Source organism: Oncorhynchus clarkii, chromosome 15 (assembly GCF_045791955.1).
Source record: "Oncorhynchus clarkii lewisi isolate Uvic-CL-2024 chromosome 15, UVic_Ocla_1.0, whole genome shotgun sequence".
In the NCBI taxonomy this organism is placed as follows: domain Eukaryota; kingdom Metazoa; phylum Chordata; class Actinopteri; order Salmoniformes; family Salmonidae; genus Oncorhynchus; species Oncorhynchus clarkii.
The window spans coordinates 19486555-19509874 of record NC_092161.1 but is presented as its reverse complement, the minus strand read 5'-3'; the positions used below and the strand labels follow the sequence as shown (position 1 = coordinate 19509874).

At 43.8% G+C, this 23320-nt stretch overlaps 2 protein-coding genes and 1 pseudogene across 2 annotated transcripts in view; 1 reads left to right on the top strand and 2 right to left on the bottom strand.

Moving 5' to 3' along the window:
* The window catches only part of LOC139367012 (dynein, axonemal, heavy chain 5 like), a 69273-nt gene extending 61467 nt beyond the window's left edge, over positions 1-7806 (bottom strand). Inside the window, exons 1-10 of the mRNA XM_071104866.1 lie at positions 7752-7806; positions 7084-7354; positions 3715-3830; positions 3317-3505; positions 3154-3228; positions 2964-3050; positions 2446-2517; positions 2246-2347; positions 791-977; positions 46-211 (exon numbers count right to left, since the gene is read on the bottom strand). Of these exons, the coding sequence (XP_070960967.1) occupies positions 46-211; positions 791-977; positions 2246-2347; positions 2446-2517; positions 2964-3050; positions 3154-3228; positions 3317-3505; positions 3715-3830; positions 7084-7354 (1265 nt within the window). The 5' untranslated portion in view covers positions 7752-7806. The remainder of the gene's footprint in view (positions 1-45; positions 212-790; positions 978-2245; positions 2348-2445; positions 2518-2963; positions 3051-3153; positions 3229-3316; positions 3506-3714; positions 3831-7083; positions 7355-7751) is intronic.
* A 1803-nt stretch (positions 7807-9609) lies between these two features.
* On the top strand, positions 9610-13156 carry LOC139366812 (leucine-rich repeat-containing protein 15-like; annotated as a pseudogene).
* Positions 13157-19110: 5954 nt separating this feature from the next.
* Positions 19111-23320, bottom strand: part of LOC139367011 (heparan-sulfate 6-O-sulfotransferase 1-B-like) — a 94489-nt gene continuing 90279 nt past the window's right edge. Inside the window, exon 2 of the mRNA XM_071104865.1 lies at positions 19111-22073. Coding sequence (XP_070960966.1) covers positions 21362-22073 — 712 coding nt within the window. The 3' untranslated portion in view covers positions 19111-21361. The remainder of the gene's footprint in view (positions 22074-23320) is intronic.

Here is a 23320-nt window from a genome sequence, read left to right as displayed (position 1 = left end):
GGGGGAATTTTTCTGGTGGGTGGCATGACAAGTGAGTATGGGTACCTGTTAAAAGTGGTCATGCGGCTTTTCCAATGCTCCAGTTCAGCAGAGGGCCCTATGTCATCGGCCTCCTTCCTCATTTGCTCGCCCTCTGTCAGCACCTGTTCGATCTGGTGGGCCCAGTGAAGGAGAACTCCCTCCAGCTCCTCCACCAGTTCGGAGTTATTGGCTTGAGGGAAGAGACAAACTGTCTATGTTACAGACTTACTTTGAGCATGTATTTTCTCATGTGCAGTATGAGCTTAGCAGCACCGCTGACGTTGACATTTCTCTATGATGCTTGTTCATGTCCAGTATCTGCCCTTGTAGGATGTACTCACAGGAGGTTGGTGGCATCTTTATTGGGGAGGACGGGCTTGTGGTAATGGCTGGAGCGGAATCAGGGGAATGGTATCAAATACATCAAACGCATGGTTTCCATGTGCTTGATGCCATTCCGTTTGTGCCATTCCAGCCATTATTTCGAGCCGTTCTCCCCTCAGCAGCCTCCTGTGCATGTGCTGTACTATACAGTACATTGTCTATTCTACTCAAATAGATTTTTCAGTGGGTCTTTGCACAGGACTACCAATTAAATTAAATTAAATCAACTGTATTAATCCCCAAGGGGGAATAATTGCTCGGCATAACAATGACAGGCAAATACGTAAGAATGAATACATTTCCCACAACATACAACAGAGTGGACAGTCGCTAATCACACACAAAAACTTAAACACCAAAACCATAACTTAGGTAACTTCTATACCTGCAGCTGTGTAGTCTGCTGGGCCTAGCAGGCTGCTTAGGCTCTGTCCAGTGTCCACTCTGTGGAGATGGAACCTTCCCTCCATATTCAGTCTGGCAGAGGAGAGGTTGCTAATGAACTTGTCCACTGAACTCAGGAAGTCCTGAATCTGAGCATTCTGAAGTCCATCCTTCATGGAGCCCCAATTCTGGTGAGGATTGAACAAAACATTTATTGGGGTTGAAGTAGAGGAGATATAGGAGAGTTCAAATCAAACTGTATATGTCACATGCGCTGAATAGTTACATACAAACAATGCAGTTTAAGAAACAGAGTTAAGAAAATATTTACTAAATAGAAAGTAACACAATAACTTAATATAGAGGCTATATACAGGGGGTACTGGTACCGAGTTAATGTGCGGGGGTACAGGTTATTCAAGGTCATTTGTACATGTAGGTAGGGGTAAAGTGATTGTCCATAGATAAACACAGATTAGCAGTAGTGTAAAAACAAAGGTGTGGGTGGGGGTGTGGGGGGGGGGGGGGGGGGGGGTCCATGTAAATAGTCTGGGTGGTCATTGGATACTGTCACGATCGTTTGTAGAAACGGACCAAGGCGCAGTGAATGTTGAGTTCCACATAATTGATTAATAGTGAAACTTAGCAAAAACAATAAACAATAAACTAACATGAACCGTGACTACAGAGGTGCTACATACACTTACTCAAAATACAATATCCCACAAACACAGGTGGGAACAAACACTACTTAAATATGATCCCCAATTAGAGACAACGATTACCAGCTGCCTCTAATTGGGAATCATACAAATCACCAACATAGAAACATGAAAACTAGAACACCCAAATAGAAATAATAAACTAGACTAACCCCCCAGTCACGCACTGACCTACTCCACCATAGAAAATAAGGACTCTCTATGGTCAGGACGTGACAGATACAGTGTTCATGAGTCTTATGACTTGGGGGTAGAAGCTGTTAAGGAGTCTTTTGGACCTAGACTTAGGCGCTCCGGTACCGCTTGCCGTGCGGTAGCAGAGATAACAGTCTATGACTTGGGTGACTGGAGTCTGTGACAATTTTTGGAGCCTTCCTCTGACACCGCCTAGTATATAGGTCTTTGATGGCAGAAAGCTAGGCCTCAGTTGCCATACCAGATGGCGATGCAACAGGTCAAGATGCTCTCGATGGTGCAGCTGCAGAACTTTTTGAGAATCTGGGGACCCATACCAAATCTTTCTCCTGAGGGGGAAACTGTGTTGTCGTGCCCTCTTCACGACTGTCTTGGTGTGTTTGGACCATGATAGTTTGTTGGTGATGTGAACACCAAGGAACTTGAAACTCTCGACCCGCTTCACTACAGCGCCCTGTTATGTTGTGTTTGATTATTCTGTCTACTTTGAACAACTTAGCATGCATGTTGATGGGGCATTATACTCAATAGGGAATTACCTCTTGAGACTTGAGTGCAGGCAGCATAATTTGTGAGAACAGTTTCTCCATACTGTACAAAATGCTCCCATTAGTGCAGTCTAGCATTCCGAAATTCACTTCCTGGAAGAAACAAACAGTACAAGAGCAATAGCAAAACAGTGAAACAATTCGTAAACAGTGCCACTAAAGTGGTGGCTAGAAACGCTAGGCTTACTGACCTGGGAAACATTGGCGGTCGTTATGGCCTTGTCTGTCGTTCTCAAGAAAAACAAACACTTTTCAAGTAAGGCCTGAAACATAAGAGCCAACCCATGATGAGACTGAATGAGAGAAACAAAGAAAGAGTCTTGTTTTTTACTGATACCATGGAAATCAATACTTAAGAAGTGGCAGAGGCCCTGTCTCCAATACCAACGTAATACAAACATTACCAAACTAGTAATTATGAGGTCATTCTGATACGCTTGTTTGGAGAAGGGGGCTCTGGTATATTTCACAGAGAGTGTTCTTCCCCATTACTATGCCTGCAAGGTGTTGAGTGCAGGACTGTATACTTTAAAGAAAGAATGTGAAAATTACAGACTGTGTCTTGTAAGCCATGATGGCATTCAAGTCCCCTTTTAGGGCTAGAAACTTTTGTCAGAGATAATTATTAAATGGAAGAAGTTCCGGACAAGGATTTCAAGTAGAAGTAGAACCAACACCGACTTCAATCAGTTCTGCAGCAAAACGTTACCTCTGAAGTTCCAGTGGTGAGAAAGAGCTTTTTCTGCCCAGGGGTAGAACTGACTGTGTCTGCCCAGGTGGGGTGGTTTGATGAAGGCTGAAAAAGGGAGATGGGGAAAGTACCATCATGTAATATTATAGGACTGATGTTCTTCGCTCCATTTTTTAAATGATGACAATGAAGAGAAAGGTCAGTTTACCACTTTTATGTCTTGATAGAAGAATATCAACCTCTTTGATCCATTAGGCACAAAAAACTCCTCTATCAAATTGAACTAGAGCAGAGTTTATGACAGTTAGTATAATTGGAGTCTGGATGCATTTTGTGAATGTCTGACCAAACCCCCCCCCCCCCCCCCTTACCTTGTCATCCGATATAAAGGCCTCCTCCACCTCAGTCTCCCCCAGGCTCACACTGTCCACAAGCTTGGCTATGAGGTACTTGTGGCGGGCATCTAGCATGGCCCGACGCTCATCCTTGGCAGCCCTGGCCTGCTTGGCCATCTCTTTCCTGGCTTCGTTGGAGAGTACCATCGTCCGTTTCCCTGAAACCTAATCACATCCAGACAGAATGGGAGTGAAAGAAAACACAACCCGGCGGAGCTACTGTGACATTCGTTTAGGGAGACAGGGTTTAGGGTTTTCCACATTAAGAAACTTCACCCATATTGTGAGATATGAATAACTGATCAGTTGATGCCTATCAAAAGTTAAAATGACTGAGGGGTTAACACCCTTTGTGCCCTTTCAGCTGTCTTGACTTCGTAAATACTCACAGTCGTACTGGCAGTTGAGGAAGGAAGAGCTGCCGATGCCGTGTGATTGGTGCTTTTAGGGTTGTGACCTCCTATTCGCCTGTGTCCACTCACACCCACGTCTGTTGATATGGCAAAACATGACTGTCTATTTTCGTGGCCGATAAAATCAGAGCTTCACGTCTATATGTACTGTATGGCATGGTCTGTGTTTGTACTTCCTGTATGTCTATAGTTCTACCCATATACAGTGCCTTGTAAAAGTATTCATCCCCCTTGGTAGTTTTCCTATTTTGTTGCATTATAACCTGTAATTTAAATATATATATATATTTTTTCATGTAATGGACATACACAAAATAGTACAAATTGATGAAGTGAAATTTAAAAAATAACTTGTTTCAAAAAATAAATTAAATAAATGCTATGAAGCCCCTAAATAAGACCTGTTGCAACCAATTCACTTCAGAAGTCACATAATTGGTTAAATAAAGTTCACCTGTGCGCAAACTAAGTGTCACATGATTTGTCACATGATCTCAGTATACAGTGGGAAGAACAAGTATTTGATACACTGCCGATTTTGCAGGTTTTCCTACTTACAAAGCATGTAGAGGTCTGTCATTTTTATCATAGGTACACTTCAACTGTGAGAGACGGAATCTAAAACAAAAATCCAGAAAATCACATTGTATGATTTTTAAGTGATCACCTACCAACCAGTAAGAATTCCGGCTCTCACATACCTGTTATTTTTACTTTAAGAAGCCCTCCTGTTTTCCACTCATTACCTGTATTAACTGCACCTGTTTGAACTCGTTACCTGTATAAAAGACACCTGTCCACACACTCAATCAAACAGACTCCAACCTCTCCACAATGGCCAAGACCAGAGAGCTGTGTAAGGTCATCAGGGATAAAATTGTAGACCTGCACAAGGCTGGGATGGGCTACAGGACAATAGGCAAGCAGCTTGGTGAGAAGGCAACAACTGTTGGCGCAATTATTAGAAAATGGAAGAAGCTCAAGATGACGGTCAATCACCCTCGGTCTGGGGCTCCATGCAAGATCTCACCTCGTGGGGCATCAATGATCATGAGGAAGGTGAGGGATCAGCCCAGAACTACACGGCAGGACCTGGTCAATGACCTGAAGAGAGCTGGGACCACAGTCTCAAAGAAAACCATTAGTAACACACTACGCCGTCATGGATTAAAATCCTGCAGCGCACGCAAGGTCCCCCTGCTCAACCCAGCTCATGTCCAGGCCCGTCTGAAGTTTGCCAATGACCATTTGGATGATCCAGAGGAGGAATGGGAGGTCATGTGGTCTGATGAGACAAAAACAGAGCTTTTTGGTCTAAACTACACTCGCCGTGTTTGGAGGAAGAAGAAGGATGAATATAACCCCAAGAACACCATCCCAACCATGAAGCATGGAGGTTGAAACATGATTCTTTGGGGATGCTTTTCTGCAAAGGGGACAGGATGACTGCACCGTATTGAGGGGAGGATGGATGGGGCCATGTATCGCAAGATCTTGGCCAACAACCTCCTTCCCTTAGTAAGAGCATTGAAGATGGGTTGTTGCGGGGTCTTCCAGCATGACAACGACCCAAAACACACAGCCCGGGCAACTAAGGAGTGGCTCCGTAAGAAGCATCTCAATGTCCTGGAGTGGCCTAGCCAGTCTCCAGACCTGAACCCAATAGAACATCTTTGGAGGGAGCTGAAAGTCCGTATTGCCTAGCGACAGCCCCAAAACCTGAAGGATGTGGAGAAGGTCTGTATGGAGGAGTGGGCCAAAATCCCTGCTGCAGTGTTTGCAAACCTGGTCAAGAACTACAGGAAACGTATGATCTCTGTAATTGCAAACAAAGGTTTCTGTACCAAATATTAAGTTCTGCTTTTCTGATGTATCAAATACTTATGTCATGCAATAAAATGCCAATTAATTACTTAAAAATCATACAATGTGATTTTACAGACCTCTACATGCTTTGTAAGTAGGAAAACCTGCTAAATCGGCAGTGAATCAAATACTTGATCTCCCCACCTGTTCTGAAAGGCCCCCGCGTCTGCAACACCACTAAGCAAGGGGCACCATCAAGCATGCGGCACCATGAAGACCAAGGTGCTATCCAAACAGGTCAGGGACAAAGTTGTGGAGAAGTACAGATCAGGGTTGGGTTATAAAAAAATATCCTAAATGTTGAACATCCCATGGAGCACCATTAAATCCATTATTTAAAAATGGAAAGAATATGGCAACACAACAAACCTGCCAAGAGAGGGCCGCCCACCAAAACTCACAGACCAGGCAAAAAGGGCATTAATCAGAGAGGCACCAAAGAGACCAAGGATAACCCCGAAGTAGCTGCAAAGCTCCACAGCGGAGATTGGAGTATCTGTCCATTAGACCAATTTAAGCTATACTCTTCACAGAGCTGAGCTTTACGGAAGTGTGTCCAGAAAAAAAGCCATTGCTTAAAGAAAAAATAATCAAATACGTTTGGTGTTCGACAAAAGACATGTGGGAGACACCCCAAACATATGGAAGAAGGTACCCTGGTCAGATGAGACTAAAATTGAGCTTTTTGGCCATCAAGGAAAACGCTATGTCTGGCGCAAACCCAACACCTCTCATCACCTCGAGAACACCATCCCTACAGTGAAGCATGGTGGTGGAAGCATCATGCTGTTGGGAGGATTTTCATCAGCAGGGACTGGGAAACTGGTCAGAATTGAAGGAATAATGGATGGCGCTAAATACAAGGAAATTCTTGAGGGAAACCTGTTTCAGTCTTCCAGAGATTTGAGACTGGGACAGAGGTTTACCTTCCAGCAAGACAATAACCCTAAGCATATTGCTAAAGCAACACTCAAGTGGTTTAAGGGGAAACATTTAAATGTCTTGGAATGGCCTAGTCAAAGCCCAGACCTCAATCCAATTGAGGTAATTGGTATGTGGTATGACTTTAAGATTTTGTACACCGGAACCCATCCAACTTGAAGGAGCTGGAGCAGTTTTCCCTTGAAGAATGGGTAAAAATCCCAGTAGCTAGATGTTCCAAGCTTATAGTGACATACCCCCAAGACTTGCAGCTGTAATTGAGGCAAAGGTGGCTCTGCAAAGTATTGACTTTGCGGGGGTGAATAGTTATGCACGCTCAAGTTTTCTGTTTTGTTATCTTATTTCTTGTTTGTTTCACAAAAAAAAATATATTGCATCTTCAAAGTGGTAAGCATGTTGTGTAAATCAAATGATACAACCCCCCCCAAAAAATCTATTTTAATTCCAGGTTGTAAGACAACAAAATAGGAAAAATGCCAAGGGGGGTGAATACTTTCGCAAGACACTGCACTTGCACTGTACCTTTTCGTATACTAACAAGTGGAGGTTTTAACTCATTTGAATGGTCGGTTGCAGTTGTCTGGCTTAGCTCTCCCTCGGCCTTGTTCTCTTGTTCCCTCTTTGCTTCCTCAGGGCTGTCCTGCATCGTCTCCCCAGCATCAAGGCTTTCCTCTGTGGGAGGATTGGACACTTCCTCCTCTGGATCCATTTTCTCCGCTGGGGGGATGCCGGACCCCTCATCCACCTCAGGGTCCACTACTTCAACTGGCTGGAGATTCTGAGTGTCACACATCTTAAAGCGCAGAGGAGTTAGTTAATAGTCACTTTTGGGTTTTAAACTATTAGACGACATGGTCTAGTCAAGTGTAGGATCTTAATTTGATCCAGTTTTCTATAATTATCTTACACCTTTACATGATCTACGCATAACTTTATTGCAGTATTGAACAACATAGTTTTAACAAATAAACCCATTTGTCCATTGAAAATTATTATTAGAATAACTTATATTGTGCAATTGTCTATGCCAGGTATAATGATAATGTGAAATCTAACAATGCGCTGCACTGTCTATGGATACTGTAGTTCAAGTGTTTCCATAACATTCATTATGTGCATCCACACAAATGGAAAATAACACAGGATAAATAATCCAACAATTTCTAAATTAAATGTTGAATATACCAGACCTTCCCCTCAGTTTTTCTGCTTTGTCTCTTGCTGCTCTCCTGCCGGGATGTGTGGTAAAAGAGCCTCTAGAGTCAGCTCAGCTAGCTGACGCTAAAGGCAATCAATGGGTGAGTTGCTCTGACAAAGTTTGACTGTTGTCATGGCAACCCTAAACACGTTAGCTCTAGCCAGAATGACTAATCCACTGAAAACCAGCAGAGGAATAAGTCAAACAAATGCCTGTCCACATATGAATACACGAGAGGTCATTAAAGTCTGGCAACGCTAATGATACTTGAATTATGTCTGTCTGTCGGTCTGTGTGTGTGTGTGTGTGTGTGTGTAACTGTAAATCAAATCATGTTATTGATTAATCAGGTAAATGTTATTTTTGAGGTGTGGTGAGGCTTAATAGTTGTATTGTAAGAGAAACACACATAGATAATGCAATAAGGTATTAAGTGGTAGATATCATCTTCTATTATGAGAAGTACGTTAAATCACAGTGCGTTTGTGTATTTACCATGATTGACTAATCATTGTCTTAGTAACTTCCGTTATGACATCCATATCATATAACTTACCTGGGGGTAGACTATTTCTAGGTACTAGCTACAGCTTAAACAAAGCCACAGCGAATTAAATGTACATAATTTAGCAGACGCTCTTATCCAGAGCGATTTACAGGTGCAATTATGGAACAGACAGATTTTTCACCTAGTCTGCTCGGTGGTTCGAACCAGTAACCTTTCAGTTACTAGCCCAATGCTCTTAACCGCTAGGTTAAGACGTCTCAACTTATTATTATGCAGTATTATGATTGAAGGCAGCATTGTATGCAGGGGATACATTTCAAAAAGGTTTATTATTAAGCAATAAGGCCCGATGAGGTGTTGTATATGGCCAATATAGCACAGCTAAGGGCTGTTATTATGCACGGCGCAACACGGAGTGCCTGGACACAGCCCTTAGCGGTGATACTATACCAGTCAAACGTTTGGACAAACCTACTCATTCAAGGGTTTTTCTTTATTTTTATTATTTTCTACATTGTAGAATAATAGTGAAGACATCAAAACTATGAAATAACACATATGGAATCATGTTCCAAAAGGCACCAACTCTCAGACCATGAGAAAGAAGATTCTCTGGTCTGTATAAAAGTCAGTGCGCGATTACGTAGCACACAAAATGTATGTTCAATGGGTTTCCATTGATAGTTTAGTCACAAAAACGGTTAGCGTTTAATAGAAAATGTGCCTACTGTCGTCTTGTCATGTGCGCTCGTAGATACAGTGGGGGTAGGCTGTGCAGGTAGACTAGTCTACATGAGATTATATTTGTATTTGTCAAATGGCAGTCAAGCACCAATCAACATGTCACCAGAAAAATACCCTTCATATTTATTGGAAAGTAGCAACAAGATCACTGTGCACGTTCACCCCCCTGTGAAGATCATCATCATCATAATAATAATAATAATCTGTAGCCTAATAAACTGCATGGTTTCTCGAGTCGTAATGGGTGGACCACAAACCATATAATCGCGTGACTCCAAATGTACTTTCGATATGATGGCTATTATATCAATATTTGCGCTTAAATTCGTTTCCACCACCATTTATTGCATAATACATTTTACCGACACAAAAATATCCCACCATGTGAAACGACCAAAGATCTGTTGGCATTTATAATATTTATATTTCCATCACAGCTGTGGTGATTTTTTTTCTTCAGTTTACTAGCTCGTGTTACTTTTCTGTATTTCCGATTTAAAAGCCTGCTTTACTTCAGGTTAAATTGGCTGTGAAGAGAAGATGTCAAGATCCTTTCTTTTATTCATGCTTCTCATCAACATCAGGTTCAGCTGGGGTTATGGATGTAAGGGGTGTCAGGCAAACTATAATGACCCTACCACTATCTGGTGTAGGAGTCAAACCATTGTGAATGTGTCGGATGCTCTACAGACCATCCCCAAAAATGCCACCAAGATCAATCTGTCCAAGAACAAAATTCAAAACAGTCCGCCTGAGACATTTCTCAAGTTCCGTCATTTGGGTGTACTAATCCGGGACCAGAACAAACTCGCATCTCTAAATGGAGGTGAATTCAAAGGACTACACATTCTCTATTTTCGAAACATCTCCAGAAACAACTCAGTGATCAAGGTTGACGTATTCCACAACCTGAAACAGTTAACGGTCCTCGATTTGTCAAAAAAAACGAATTAACAAAATGTCCTATTACATTTTTTAGTTCCTTCCTAACATTGAATCGGCTGACATTTCTATGAATAAACTACAAAGTGTACAGAATGGGGTGTACAACTCCATCTCTTTGTCCTGGCTTAGTCTTTTGGGCAACAACATTGACCATTTGAACGTCAGTGGCTTTCCTGCTCTTGCCTACATAAACAAACAACTCTGGATTACATCCAAAGTCAGGCATTTTTGCTCACAACCACAGATTGAAGCTCCTGCTCCTTATGGGGATAGAAACATAATTCCTGGCTGGAATTCAAATGGAGACAAAGAAAACTCTTTCAATGGTTGCATTCTCTTTCTCGCTTGAAATATCTAATTTCACTATTTGGGGCCTCCTAGATGTAACGGACAACCTTTCAAGAGTGGAGATCAATCTTGGAAAATCCAAATTACCTCCAAATGTCTCTTTCCTGTTTGAATTGTCCACACCAAATGTGGTAGTCTTCGAAAAAGCAAATCTTAGGGATTTGGGAGAATCCCAGCTCGTGCAGGATGGGAGCAAAATGAAAATACTTTATCTAGTTAACTGTGGTTTAAAGCCTTGAGGGTCTTTAAACTTTACAACTTAATGATAACTAGCTGAACATTCAAATTGATACGTTTACTGGCCTCAGAAATGAGACGTTCCTAACATGCTGACCACAGCGCTCATGTCGTACATGTGCGAGCGTTGCAAAATAAAAGTATACATACATGTTATTCAATCAATACACCAACACAGCTTGTGAGCGTCTGCGTAGCCGGGTGCTAAAATAGAACTTGGTTCTATTTGTGACGCTCTAAGCGCTGCAAGTCCTGCCTCATTGGTTTTTAGGAGTATATGCCCACAAGGGTGATTGAAAGATGAATTGAGGTGAATGTAACAGTATAGCTTTAGACACTCACCCCCCTTTTGACCTCCTCCTTTTCCACAACAACCAGTGATCCGGGTCAACAGCATCAATGTAACAGTATAACTTTAGACCGCCCCCTCGCCCATACCCGGGCGCGAACCAGGGACCCTCTGCACACATCGACAACAGTCACCCACGAAGCATCGTTACCCATCGCTCCACAAAAGCCGCGGCCCTTGCAGAGCAAGGGGAACTACTACTTCAAGGTCTCAGAGCAAGTGACGTCACCGATTGAAACGCTATTTAGCGCGAACACCGCTAACTAGCTAGCCATTTCACATCCGTTACACATACTCCAGTCGGTTGTAGTAATGCACCGTAAATTTGGTTGCCAACCGCCTTATCAAGTCCAAAGAAGAAAAAGAAGCCTGAAGGAAGGAGAGTTGACAAGAAACAAATCTGGTTTACCGTTTTGTCTGTGGATTAATTGTCGGAGTAGAGGACCTTGTACATTTCATGTAAAATAACAACTCAATGTTTATATCCCAGGACAAATTAGTTAGCAACAGCATGCTAGCTAGCTAAATTGCCATAAATGTTTAATGCTTTTCGACCTGTCCCTAAATTAATATAATTGGTTCAGAGTTTGTTTTGATATTTCAACCTACGTGTCCTGATTGCATCTGGAGTGGAGGGACAAAATCAACATGCGTGTGATGGCAGACGCACACGCGCCTGCTTGTCTGGTTAGCATGTAAATCTAGATAGAAGCAAGATTCAAGAACTCAACCCTCGCTGGCTCCTCCCTCTAAGGAACCTTAGATGCTTGTCCATTATCGAAATGAAATCATTGAATTCATAAAAAATACTTTCAGTGACCTACAGAACCTTGAAGACTTTTACATGCTATACAGTGTCATTAGATACATCACCAATCAACCTTTCAGCAAACTCAGCAGACTTGTGAAGCTGGACCTCGGCCTCATTATCAAATACATTGAGGAAGGATCCTTCCAAGACCTGGAAAATCTTGATTACCTGTACCTGGGAAGCATATCAAAAGATTAACTCCTGCCATCTTACAAGGTCTTGTGAAACTGAAACAGCCAGTGTTGTATAACAACTGCCTTTATTTTGATAAGGACAACACTCCGCCCTAGAGTATGTGGAGTTACGCTACCAAGGCCCTGGGGGAGATGGAGTTGAACATTTTGGACCGGGCTTCTTCACGGAGTAAGTGCGCGTAAGATGTTTATCCATAGGAAGCACCATTTTGAGCAATTTCCATCCTTTGTCCCCCTTGTCAACTTAAGACGGAATTTTTGGGCCGGCATCACTTTCAGTAACACCAATCTAGTACTGTCCTTCATCCACTTAAATCACTGAAAATGCTGACCTTTTACAAAACAGACCTGGATCCTCTACCCGACATCTTACTGCCTCCAGGGAATTCCTTGAAGGTTTTACTAATTCAGTCCAACCATTTACACGTTTTGGAGAAATCTTTGTTTGATAACCTCCCTATGTTGCTATTCCTTGATATCAGCGACAACTCACTGTACTGTACCCGCCCAAATGCCTGGTTCAAAAGCTTGAAATGATCCTACTGTGCACATAGCCCATATCTATGACCGCCACTGTGACAATATGGGGACAGCTCACTACATGCGGGAATTAGATGACAAAGCATGCTCTTATGACCAGTTCTTCCACAGCCTTTTCTTGGCCACCTTCCTTCTGGACTTGGTGACTGTGACTATGTGCCTAATCTGGCACAATCAGAAATGTGCCATCTATTACCTGCTCCTCCCGCGGCCTCGCCTTCGAAGGCAAAAGGCAGCGGGGAAAGGTTGCTACAGTTCCAGAGATGAGCCGTGAGTGAGCTGGTAGCCCGTCTAGAAAGGATTAGGATCAGCTCTGTTCCAACTGTGCTTGCACCACCTCGACTCCCGTCCGGGCAAGGCTATCCTAGAGAACATTGAAACAGCCATCTACAATGCCAGATGCACACTCTGAGTGGTGACCCGTGACTTTCTCCACAGTGAGTGGTGGCCCTGGAGTTCCAGGTGGCCAGTCAGACTTCTGTGTGAGGGGAGCGATGTTCTTCTGATGGTGTTTCTCGAAGAGATCCCTGTCTCTCTCCTTACACTCTACTGTCTCTCTCCTTACACTTGGTTATGAAAGATGGTGTGTCGGAAAACATACTTGTTTTGGCCCACAGACGAGCGTGACCAGGAGGTGTTCTGGATCAGACTGGAGAATGCCTTGAGGGAAAGCACACAGGAGGAAGATGATGGTGATGAGCTTGCCATGCTCACTGGCTAGACCTGGGATATTTTCAAATTAAGAAAATTGAACAGCTGACGGAAACTCCTGTAGCATTGTACATACAGTTAAAATCAGAAGTTTACATACACTTAGGTTGGAGTCACTAAAACGTGTTTTTCCAACCACTCCACAAATCTCTTGTTAACAAACTATAGTTTGGGCAAGTCGGTTAGGACATCTACTTTGTGCATGACACAAGTAATTCTTCCAACAATTGTTTACAGACAGATTATTTCACTTATAATTCACTGTATCACAATTCCAGTGGGTCAGAAGTTTACATACACTAAGTTGACTGTGCCTTTAAACAGCTTGGAAAATTCCAGAAAATTGTGTCATGGCTTTTGAAGCTTTTGATAGGCTACTTGACATAATTTGAGTCATTTGGAGGTGTACCTGTGGATGTACAGTGGGGCATCAATTGTCAATAGTCAGCCACCAATTGTGCAAGTTTTCCCACTTAAAAAGATGAGAGAAGCCTGGTCAGTTGGTCGCAAATGGGTCCTCCATTCCAAATGGATAATGCATACTTCCAAAGTTGTGGCAAAATGGCTTAAAGACAAGAAAGTCAAGGTATTGGAGTGGCCATCACAAAGCCCTGACCTCAATCCTATAGAAAATGTGCGTGTGCGAGCAAGGAGGCCTACTAACCTGACTCAGTTACACCAGCTCTGTCAGGAGGAATGGGCCAAAATCCATCCAACTTATTGTGGGAAGCTTGTGGAAGGCTATACAACACGTTTGACCCAAGTTAAACAATGTAAAGACAATGCTATCAAATACTAATTGAGTGTTTGTAAACTTCTGAGCCACTGGGAATGTGATGAAAGAAATAAAAGCTGAAATAAATCACTCTCTACTATTATTCTGAGATTTCACATTCTTAAACTAAAGTGGTGATCCTAACTGACCTAAGACAGGACATTTTTACTAGGATTAAATGTCAGGAATTGTGAAATGTATTTGGCTAAGGTGTATGTAAGGTGTATGTAAACTTCCGACTTCAACTGTATGTGGTTATATAATGCAATTGTATATGTTGTAAGACTTGAAAATGTACAGCATCGATAAATAATATAATATAAAGCTCTTTGTATTAAATGTTTATACATGCTTATTACATGTACAGTATACATGTTGGCTCTAAGTTAATCTTTCACTCAAACAATAAATGGGGACATGTCCAGCTAACATGAGCAGGAATTGTTGTTGACAGGCAGCATATAGCCAGCAGATGGAGACAGAGCCTAATCTTTGTTAAACAGTTCAATATTCAATCAACATCCACTCAAGGCTCAGTGAAAAGTTTTGGTGCAGTCACCCTATGTCACCTCACAGAAACGATTTTGTTATGTCAATAAATACTTTGCTCAATGATATAAATACCGCTCAGAGCTGGAATGCTGTTGTGTTTGATTCAATTAATGTAACAGTTAGAATCACTCATCAAGGGAGACCAAATACACAAATAGTCTGAATCATTGAGACCATAACAAAAGCAGTCTTAGTTTTGAGGCAGTCTTTTTTTTATTTAACTAGGCAAGTCAGTTAAGAATAAGTTATTATTTACAATGACAGCCTACTGGGGAGCAGTGGGTTAACTGCCTTGTTCAGGGGCAGAACGACAGATTTTTACCTTGTCAACTTGGGGATTCGATCCAGCAACCTTTCGGTTACTGGCCCAACACTCAAACCTCTGGGCTACATGCCTCCCCCTTTTGATCTATTGGCATATATAGCTTTCTACGAAGTAAACCTGTTTTTATCTCACATACACTAATACCTCTGCTAATTCAATTCTGTCCCCACTAACACCATTTGAATGTGATGAGAAGTATAAGGAAAATGGCATTTCTGGAGCAAACCGAAAAATGCACAATACTACATGGGTTATCTTCCTGCTATATCCTCAGCCTCTCTCTTTCTCTGCCAAATCCACAGATTTTTTTCAATGCAGTGTTTTGATGATATCTTTCTTTGGAGTTCTCTCCAGACACAGCCACCAGTTGGAGTTCTCTCCAGACACAGCCATCAGTTGGAGGTCTCTCCAGACACAGGCACCAGTTGGAGTTCTCTCCAGACACAGCCACCAGTTGGAGGTCTCTCCAGACACAGCCACCAGTTGGAGTTCTCTCCAGACACAGCCACCAGTTGGAGTTCTCTCCAGACACAGCCACCAGTTGGAGTTCTCTCCAGACACAACAACCAGCTGGAGTTCTCTCCAGACAGAGCCACCAGTTGGAGTTCTCTCCAGACACAGCCACCAGTTGGAGTTCTCTCCAGACAGAGCCACCAGTTGGAGGTCTCTCCAGACAGAGCCACCAGTTGGAGGTCTGTCCAGACACAGCCACCAGTTGGAGGTCTCTCCAGACAGAGCCACCAGTTGGAGGTCTCTCCAGACAGAGCCACCAGTTGGAGTTCTCTCCAGACACAGCCACCAGTTGGAGTTCTCTCCAGACACAGCCACCAGTTGGAGTTCTCTCCAGACACAACAACCAGTTGGAGTTCTCTCCAGACACAGCCACCAGTTGGAGTTCTCTCCAGACAGAGCCACCAGTTGGAGTTCTCTCCAGACACAGCCACCAGTTGGAGTTCTCTCCAGACACAGCCACCAGTTGGAGTTCTCTCCAGACACAGCCACCAGTTGGAGTTCTCTCCAGACACAGCCACCAGTTGGAGTTCTCTCCAGACAGAGCCACCAGTTGGAGTTCTCTCCAGACACAGCCACCAGTTGGAGTTCTCTCCAGACACAGCCACCAGTTGGAGTTCTCTCCAGACACAGTCACCAGTTGGAGTTCTCTCCAGACACAGCCACCAGTTGGAGTTCTCTCCAGACACAGCCACCAGTTGGAGTTCTCTCCAGACACAACAACCAGTTGGAGTTCTCTCCAGACACAGCCACCAGTTGGAGTTCTCTCCAGACAGAGCCACCAGTTGGAGTTCTCTCCAGACACAGCCACCAGTTGGAGTTCTCTCCAGACACAGCCACCAGTTGGAGTTCTCTCCAGACACAGCCACCAGTTGGAGTTCTCTCCAGACACAGCCACCAGTTGGAGTTCTCTCCAGACACAGCCACCAGTTGGAGTTCTCTCCAGACAGAGCCACCAGTTGGAGTTCTCTCCAGACACAGCCACCAGTTGGAGTTCTCTCCAGACACAGCCACCAGTTGGAGTTCTCTCCAGACAGAGCCACCAGTTGGAGTTCTCTCCAGACACAGCCACCAGTTGGAGTTCTCTCCAGACACAGCCACCAGTTGGAGTTCTCTCCAGACACAGTCACCAGTTGGAGTTCTCTCCAGACACAGCCACCAGTTGGAGTTCTCTCCAGACACAGCCACCAGTTGGAGTTCTCTCCAGACACAACAACCAGTTGGAGTTCTCTCCAGACACAGCCACCAGTTGGAGTTCTCTCCAGACAGAGCCACCAGTTGGAGTTCTCTCCAGACACAGCCACCAGTTGGAGTTCTCTCCAGACACAGCCACCAGTTGGAGTTCTCTCCAGACACAGCCACCAGTTGGAGTTCTCTCCAGACACAGCCACCAGTTGGAGTTCTCTCCAGACAGAGCCACCAGTTGGAGTTCTCTCCAGACACAGCCACCAGTTGGAGTTCTCTCCAGACACAGCCACCAGTTGGAGTTCTCTCCAGACACAGTCACCAGTTGGAGTTCTCTCCAGACACAGCCACCAGTTGGAGTTCTCTCCAGACAGAGCCACCAGTTGGAGTTCTCTCCAGACACAGCCACCAGTTGGATTTCTCTCCAGACACAGCCACCAGTTGGAGTTCTCTCCAGACACAACAACCAGTTGAGCTGACTTATTCATTGCGATTCATACATGAAACATGTATATCTATATCAGTATAAAGACTAGTTATTCAGTTCATTCATGATGTCTGGGGTTGAGGTCAGATATAGTGCACCTAGTTGTGTTTGTGGACACATGTTCATTTTAAACACAGTGGGAAATTGAGACACACATTTGAAAGAAAACTGTAAAAATGGAACTGAAATTGTGAGGTAAGTGGGAAACAAATTCAAGTAATGTTTCAACAGTCAAATTGAAGAAAAAAACAACGGAACCCTTAAAGATGGAATCTTTTATTTTTTTTGAATTTTACCCCTTTTTCTCCCCAATTTCGTAGTATCCAATTGTTGTAGTAGCTACTATCTTGTCTCATCGCTACAACTCCCGTACGGGCTCGGGAGAGACGAAGGTTGAAAGTCATGCGTCCTCCGATACACAACCAACCAAGCCGCTTCTTTAACACAGCGCACATCCAACCCGGAAGCCAGCCGCACCAATGCGCCGGAGGAAACACTGTGCACCTGGCCACCTTGGCTAGCGTACACTGCGCCCAGCCCGCCACAGGAGTCGCTGGTGCGCGATGAGACAAGGAAACCCCTACCGACCAAGCCCTCCCTAACCCGGGCGACGCTAGGCCAATTGTGCGTCGCCCCACGGACCTCCCGGTCGCGGCCGGTTACGACAGAGCCTGGGCGCGAACCCAGGACTCTGATGGCACAGCTGGCGCTGCAGTACAGCGCCCTTAACCACTGCGCCACCCGGGAGGCCCCCAAAGATGGAATCTTTAATGGTGAAACAGACATGTCAGTTTGCAATATTACACCAACTAAGATGTTACTGCAAACAATAAACAGAGTTCTCCACCACAGACATCATTGCACGAGCAATAGAAGAGCACAATCATGTATTTCTTCTTTTGTTTCGCTGGGCGAGCAGCGCGACGCTCCTCAGCTCTGCTACAAAAAACAATAACGTAGTGGGGCAGCCAGTGGCACTGTTTCCCTGTACTGCGGAGTCCATCTTTATGTTGATGTTCTCTCTGCATAGCATTCACAAGCACTACATATGACAACAAATGTAGGTTTACATTGTTTATCAAAATCATGCTTACACTAGAAAATACTAAAACGTTTATGACTAACTTCACCTATAAATTACCCAATTTCCCATCAAGCGGTTTGCTCTACTGTATGTTCTGATAAGTTAAAACATGAACACAGTACCAGTATTCCAAGAGAACAGCTGTGGTGCTGTCGTGTGTTTTGTGGCAGTGCTTTTATACATTGTTAATGCAATGTTTTTCTGGAGAGAATAATTATACATAATGGGTGATTGAATGTGACCTCGGTATGCCCTCAGCTATGCCTCATGTGGAGCTCAACTCGAGCAGATTTCCCCCCGGGTTAAACCTGGCCAGCTGTTGCCATTTGTTTGCCTGGCTCTGCAGGGACAGGGAGGGCATGATAGTCCACAAACCCTCTCCGTTTCCACTGCCGCTTGTTCAAACCTTACACAACTGTACACAATCTCAAAACGTTTCCTGATTTCCGTTTCCTGACTTTGTGCAGACGACACTGGGTTGAGAACAAGTCCCTGTTCTCAACCCAAAGCAACTCATTCATCTACGGATTATTAATTTAAGCCTAAGCGTCAACTTACCTTGGCAATGAGTCTGCCTGACAAAATGGTAAAAGGCCAGTGTGATTGTCTGCTATGTCTCTTACTTGGAAGATGTTTTATCTGATTTTTTTTCTCCATCTGGCCACAATGTGGCTGGACATTATTCATAAAGGGAATTACTTCTGTGTTGATCAAATGAAATGGGCTATGTTACTTATGAAAACATTTCATAGAGATGCTACCATGATATGTATTAGCAGCCTCATCCTTTTCATTGTGGGTCATTGATGAGGTAATTTGTGTGTGAACTGAAACAACCAATACTTACTTACTCTACCCTCTTCATCCCCTATGGGACATGACCACAATGTGCTCCCATGTCTTTGAGTCCTTGGCAACATGCTGTAGCTCGCTCCAAGAGAGGTTATCTCAGAGCTGTTTTTAGGATTCTGCCCGGTCCACTCTGAGTACAAATGATGCTGCCCGGTCCACTCTGAGTACAAGGAATAGGAGCAGAGACTGAAATACAAAGGAATATATTTTTTATTTTTATTATTGTTGAATAGAAGATTCAATCTGCATGAAGAACAGAAATACTCACAGCAATAATACAATATGGGTAAAACCAGACCAGACCAGACTGGAGACTTTGTTTACAAATGCCCTACATCACTCAATTCTCACTCACTCAGTCTTGTTTAACTAACCTTGTGGGGACACACAATTGATTACCTTTTAAAATCTTATTTTCCCTAACCCTAAACTTCACCCTAATCTTAACCGTAACTCGTAACAGTAACCTTTAACCCCTAATTTGAACCTTAACTCCCTAGAAATATCAATTTTTCTTGTGGGGACTAACAAAATGTCACCAGTTGGTCAAAATGTTGTTTATTTACTATTCTTGTGGGGACTTCTAGTCCACACAAGTATAGTTAAACATGTCCACACACACACACACACACACACACACCTTTCCCAAATAAGATAAAAAATACTTTGCATCAGTGAAATCTTCTGGAACCCATTGTTTGACCTCTGCTCTGGAGACTGTCAAATCAAATCAAATGTTATTTTGTCACATGCACTGAATACAACTGGTGTAGACTTTACCATGAAATGGTTGCTTATGAGCCCTGGGACATAAGTAGAAGTCACTCAAACAAACATTCTGCTATTGATGACAAGACGATGAGTCATTTGCAGGATCTGCACACACTGGTCCACATTTCCTTAATAATAATAATAATCCCTTAGCATCTTAACACTCCCAAAACATTGATGTTTTTAGTACTGGCCATGCCTGTGGGGTCACAGTATTTGCTGTTGGATTGGAGACTTTGTGAGCAGAATTATAAATAGGATAAATATGGAGGTTCCATATACAACAGTATTTAATGATAATGGTTATATCATGTCCATACCCATTGTGTTTGAATTTTAATTAAACACACCGTTCTCCAGGGGATCATTCTATTTAGAAATGTTAAAAAAAAAAGATTATTAACAAAAAAAGAGTGTGGTTGGAAAGAGGCTGTCCAATCTTCAACTTTAATATTTTACCTGTTGCACTTTTAGACATTTAAATATGCATTATTAAAAATAAAACACATCTTGGGGAGCATGGCAACCTTGACTAATAATCCATCCATTACACATGTTCATTGTATTCTGGTTTTAAATGACACACTTGATCCCAAACAGAGAAGGGACAGCACAGAAACAAAAGCGCGCGCGCACACACACACACACACACACACACAACTTTGTACAAGTAATAAGAACGACAGTGTTTCCTGTTTTTAGTGTCTCCCTTCAGTATGAGACCCCCAGTCCGTCTCCTGGTGAGCATCCATTGTTGTATCTAGATTCTGTGGTCGAAAATGTTCCTAGACAATCACAGAACAAACCTTCATGTCAATCATTTACCTTCTCATTCATGTACATCTCCTTTAGTGTACAGATCACAATCCAACGGGTGAATTAAAATACATCGGAACCAAAGAGACTGGCCTCTTCATAGACATTCAGACAAAATGGTAAAAACATACAAGTGTAAAAAAAAATCTGTTTTTCCGTCATTTATATTAAGATAGAACTCTAAACTTTGATACATGTTAGTAAACTTTCAGCAAATTGATGGGTATGTTATGACAATCATGACTTTATATCACTTACAAGTGCCATACTGTATATCAAGGTGGGCCACATTGGAAAAATATCTATTTCAAATGATCAGAAGCAATTGAATAAATAAAAAGATAGCTTGTCGGAAATGTCCTTCGCTTAGACACTATTGAAATACTTTTGGCCCAAAGTACAGGTAATTTCTCATCTCACTGCTTTGAAACTCCTCAAACAACTTATTAAGCACATAGGTTATTCTTGTGGGCTAAGACATAGAACGGCAAGTAAAACAAGTTTGTTTACTTTGTAAAGGAAAATCTGAGGAGTGTAGAGACAGTTGCTGCTTCTAGAACTCCAGAGGGTGACTCAGGTTTATCATGGGCTTCCAATCACAAATATCTGACCTCTCCACATAGTCTAAGAAAACCTAAATGTTTATGTCATCCAGGAGCTAGAAGGGATATCATCTGGTCCGCAACCCACAGCTTGGCTCATACAAAGTCCATAGGTAAGTCACCCAATCCTCTGCAACAGTCTCCTTCCCAAACCACAAGTGCCAAATTTCAACTTTCCTAAACAATCACCCTGATGCAACCTCACCATAAAAGACAATGGGGAGGTCAGGAAAGTGGGTGTCTAGGTGGGTGGGGGCTACCACCTGTTGATGATGTGGTTCATGTAGTCCTCTGTGGGCAGCCTGGCTGTCCCTTCGCCCCCCATACCGCCCTCATCTCTGAGAAAATCCCGAGGGTCGAGACCGCGACCCCGAAGTGCCAAGCGGTGCGCGCGTCTCTCCAACTGCCGAGTGTACTGATAGCGCTGCTGGAAGAGGTCGCGAGCGTAGTCATACAGCTGCATGTCCAGGTCGTTGAGCTCCTCGATGCGCGCCACCGTGTCATTGTCCAGGTCCACGCCAGCCGCCCGCGTGCTGTTGTACTGCACAAAGGGGCGGATGAATCGCAGTCGGAAGGTGCGCTCAAACAGGAACTGCGTCTTGCGCTGATACTCAGTCAGACCGAAGAAGGCCATGTCGCGCAGGTTCTTCTTGGCTGACTCGAGGAGAAGTTGCGAGCGCCGCTTATCGGGCACGGTGGAGAGGTTGTAGCAGCCCACCAGGCTGAGGTCGGCGAGCATGCGCACCTGTCGGTTGTTGGCCAGGTTGTAGGGGCAGTCCATGAACTGCTGCAGGGTGCAGCCGGACCAGTCCGTACCCTCATAGCAGGGCGGCAGCTCCTCGGGCGTGGGCGTGCGCCCGTCGCACATGTGGAGGGACGTCTTCCAGGTGGCGCCGCGCTGCACATGGCGCCACTCGCTCAGGTAGCGTGACACAGGGTCCCTCAGCAGGGTGATGTAGTAGAACTTCCTGCAAAACACAACAGATCAAATCACAGTGACTGAAAACTAAATCAACACAGTGGTATTTCAAGAAACACGAATGAGCGACGACTGACTAAGTCAGCAGGATCAAATCTGGTTTCGCTATGGTCTCCTCAACATGAGATGAACTACGGAAGCCTTCAAGGATCAACAGTGACCATATAAAGATTTCCATGCACATTCTACCGACCACTTGGAAGTTTTGTCAAAAACTGAAGTGAATTGTGACGAGCACACCTGTGAAACGTATAAATGTACTCAAATGGGGGGGGGGGGGGGGGGGGGGGCAGTCTGAAGAATCAGGGGTGCTTCGTGTCATCACAAATCACTGCAGTGAATGTTGACATTGACTTCAGTTTTGATATATTGGGGAAATTATTGTTGGCGCTTAACCAGATAGCAAAAATTCCAGACCTCAGGGGCTACGGGGTCCAGACCAGAGACCTGGAGTGACGCACATCTTGAAACAATCATCTCCAGAGGATAAAAGATGGGGAGAGCGAGAGAGAAAACAGGGGCGGAACATTCCTCTGCATCTGTGTAATCACAAATACCTGTCGTGCAATGGCAAGAGGCCTGACCTTGGTGTGGTATTCTACTGCTCTGCAGCGGCAGCCAGACATTCACAGACACCGAGACAACAGTAAATACATTCCAACTCCGGGGGGCAGTGTGTGTGTGTGTGTGTATTGTTGTTGACCAACCCTGACCCCAACATCCATAGCCCCCGCCTACACAACCCTGTTCTCCTTTACACGCCAGATGAACAAACTGTTCGCTATTCTTCCCATTAAACTCCACTGTCTGGCCTGTACTTATGTCATAACAACATTAAGATTCAATCTGACTAGAGAAACAGCCAAGGGTCACTGCCTTGGCAAAACAGACAGACCTTGGTAATAGGATTTGGGTTAGAGAGCTGGAGACAGGGTCTGATAATGATTCAGAGTGATCCCTATACTCTTATCTACATTTGCTGGGTCATAACACAACCTTTAAAACAGAGACAGTGGGCACAGTAATGCCAAGTTCAATTCAATCAACAATAGAGCCAACTGCTACTTAGTTTACACCCCTGGCTGGAAAAGAGAGACAGTGACGCAACAAGGCGGCCATTTTGTGCCAGGTAACAGATGGGGGGGAAAGAGGAGCCCCTTGTTTTGGCAGGTGCAGGTGAAAAGGTCAGAATTTCAGGTCTTCGAAGGGGTACACAGGGGATGACAACTACTCTTC